This window comes from Cyprinodon tularosa, unplaced genomic scaffold (genome assembly GCF_016077235.1).
Source record: "Cyprinodon tularosa strain WSP-4 unplaced genomic scaffold, ASM1607723v1 ctg1479, whole genome shotgun sequence".
NCBI classification, from domain to species: Eukaryota; Metazoa; Chordata; class Actinopteri; order Cyprinodontiformes; family Cyprinodontidae; genus Cyprinodon; species Cyprinodon tularosa.
The window spans coordinates 49,333-51,449 of NW_024038308.1; the positions used below are offsets into that span (position 1 = coordinate 49,333).

Sequence of the window (2,117 nt, forward strand, 5' to 3'; positions counted from 1 at the left end):
CTGAACTAGAACGTCCTTCTGCTCCTCAGCCCTGCGCTGGAGCCAAAGGTTCCTGCAGAGTGAAGAGGAACGGAAACATCTGGTAATGTTCCACAGATAAACAGGAAGTGCTTATTATGGGATAATTCTAGAACTATGACATCATTTTAATGTAAACTGAGTGGGTAGATGATCTCCATCCAGCTGCTGAGGCCTGCTGGTCTGTTTCTGATCGACACAATCCGACTGTTAAGGGCCAAGTTCAAAGCTGCTTCCCGTCTGCAAGAAGATGGACCCAAAGCCCGCCGTGCATCATGGGAAATAAGGTCAGCCGGATCAGGAAAAACTGAGCTCTGATCCAAAGACCAGCTGAAAGGTCTGTGTAGATGGAAGCTCCAGCTCACCATAGTGGGAACCATTATGAGACCAGTGTGGTGAAGATTCCCAGGATCCAGAACAGAACCTGAGCCTCATGGTTCCTGACTGAGAACATCAGAACCATCTGAGGTCAATGAAGGTCACATCTGGCTTCAAACCAATCCAGAGGAGGAAGAACCAGAAGAACGACGTCCCGCCGTCTGATAGTGACGGATCAAAATAAAAAAACCTTTAATCCCACATCAATAAATAAAAAATGATTTTATTTTTTGCTCAGATTATCTTTAATATGAAAGTTTTATTGAATTCCAACATTTGAAAGTGACAGAAAAGCAAAATGAGAAAAATCAGAGAGGAAGGAAAAGTTTTTCTAAGCCCTTGGTTTTATGTGAAGTCAGGTTGGTTCCAGAACCAGAACTTTCTGGGCCACGGTCCAGAAGGTCCAGAGAACCACAGATTTTACCCGTGTCAGCCTGACAGATGGAGGCGACTTCAGGAGAATTCTGACAGGAGAAACGAACCAAAGAAGATCCATGCCGCCATGAAGCCGAGCAGAGAATGGAAGGTGTGGGTCCGGGGCCCCCCGGCCCCCGCCGACAGCTGGCCCCCCTCTGAATCCAGCAGGGTCCCGTTCCGTAGACTCTCAGTCCCGTTCCCCATCTCCTCCCTGACCTCCTGCTGGAGCAGCTTGGAGATGAGGCTTTTGAAGCGGTTCTCCGTGGTGGACATGAGCTCCGAGGACGCCGTAGTCAGGTTGAGCTCGCTGGGGTCGACGCAGGAGCCGTTCACCGCAGGGAAGACCACCTGGCTGAGGTCCAGACCCGCCACTGAGGAGGGCGAGGCGCAGGGGATGTCCCGCACCAGCTTGTAGTTCTCCATCCACTGCTTGAGCCAGTCCAGGGAGCAGTCGCACTCCCAGGGGTTCCTGAAGAGGTACAGGTGAGCCAGGAAGTAGATGGGCTGGAAGACGCTGAAGGGCAGCGTGGTCAGGTTGTTGCTGTTCAGGTGCAGCGTGATCAGGCTGGTCAGGTTCTCGAAGGAGCCCTCCTCTATGTTCAGCAGCTGGTTCCTGTCCAAGTACAGGACCTCCAGCTCCATCAGGTCACTGAACCAAGTCCTGGACACATTGGTCAGCTGGTTCCCCCCGAGGTTCAGCATCTTTAGGCGGCTGAGCCCCTTGAAGGGGAGTCGGGGAAGAACCGACAGCAGGTTATCATTGAGGTAGAAGTTCTCCAGCCGTACCAGGTCCTGGAAGGCGTTGTCATGGATCACATTGATACGGTTCCCCTGGAGGTTCAGGTACCTGAGAAGAAGAAGAAGAAGATAGAAGCAGGAGGTCAATGACCTGCTACTGTGGATGTGGAGGGAAGGATGGATGGTGGATGCAGGTTGGATGGGGGTTGGATGCAGTTGGATGCGGGTTGGATGCAGTTGGATGGGGGTTGGATGCAGTTGGATGCGGGTTGGATGCAGTTGGATGCGGGTTGGATGCAGTTGGATGGGGGTTGGATGCAGTTGGATGCAGGTTGGATGCGGGTTGGATGCAGTTGGATGCAGGTTGGATGGGGGTTGGATGCAGTTGGATGCAGGTTGGATGCGGGTTGGATGCAGTTGGATGCAGGTTGGATGCGGGTTGGATGCAGTTGGATGCAGGTTGGATGGGGGTTGGATGCATGGTTGGATGCAGGTTGGATGCAGTTGGATGCGGGTTGGATGCAGGTTGGATGGGGGTTGGATGCAGGTTGGAAACATGTTGGATG

General features: G+C 52.7%; 1 protein-coding gene across 1 annotated transcript; it reads right to left on the minus strand.

The window, feature by feature from the left end:
- Positions 1-599: 599 nt before the first annotated feature.
- Positions 600-2,109, minus strand: LOC119779449 (nyctalopin-like). Its single transcript, XM_038279098.1, has one exon. It carries the CDS (start codon positions 2,107-2,109, stop codon positions 850-852), a length of 1,260 nt encoding a protein of 419 aa, XP_038135026.1. The 3' UTR covers positions 600-849.
- Positions 2,110-2,117: the final 8 nt, after the last annotated feature.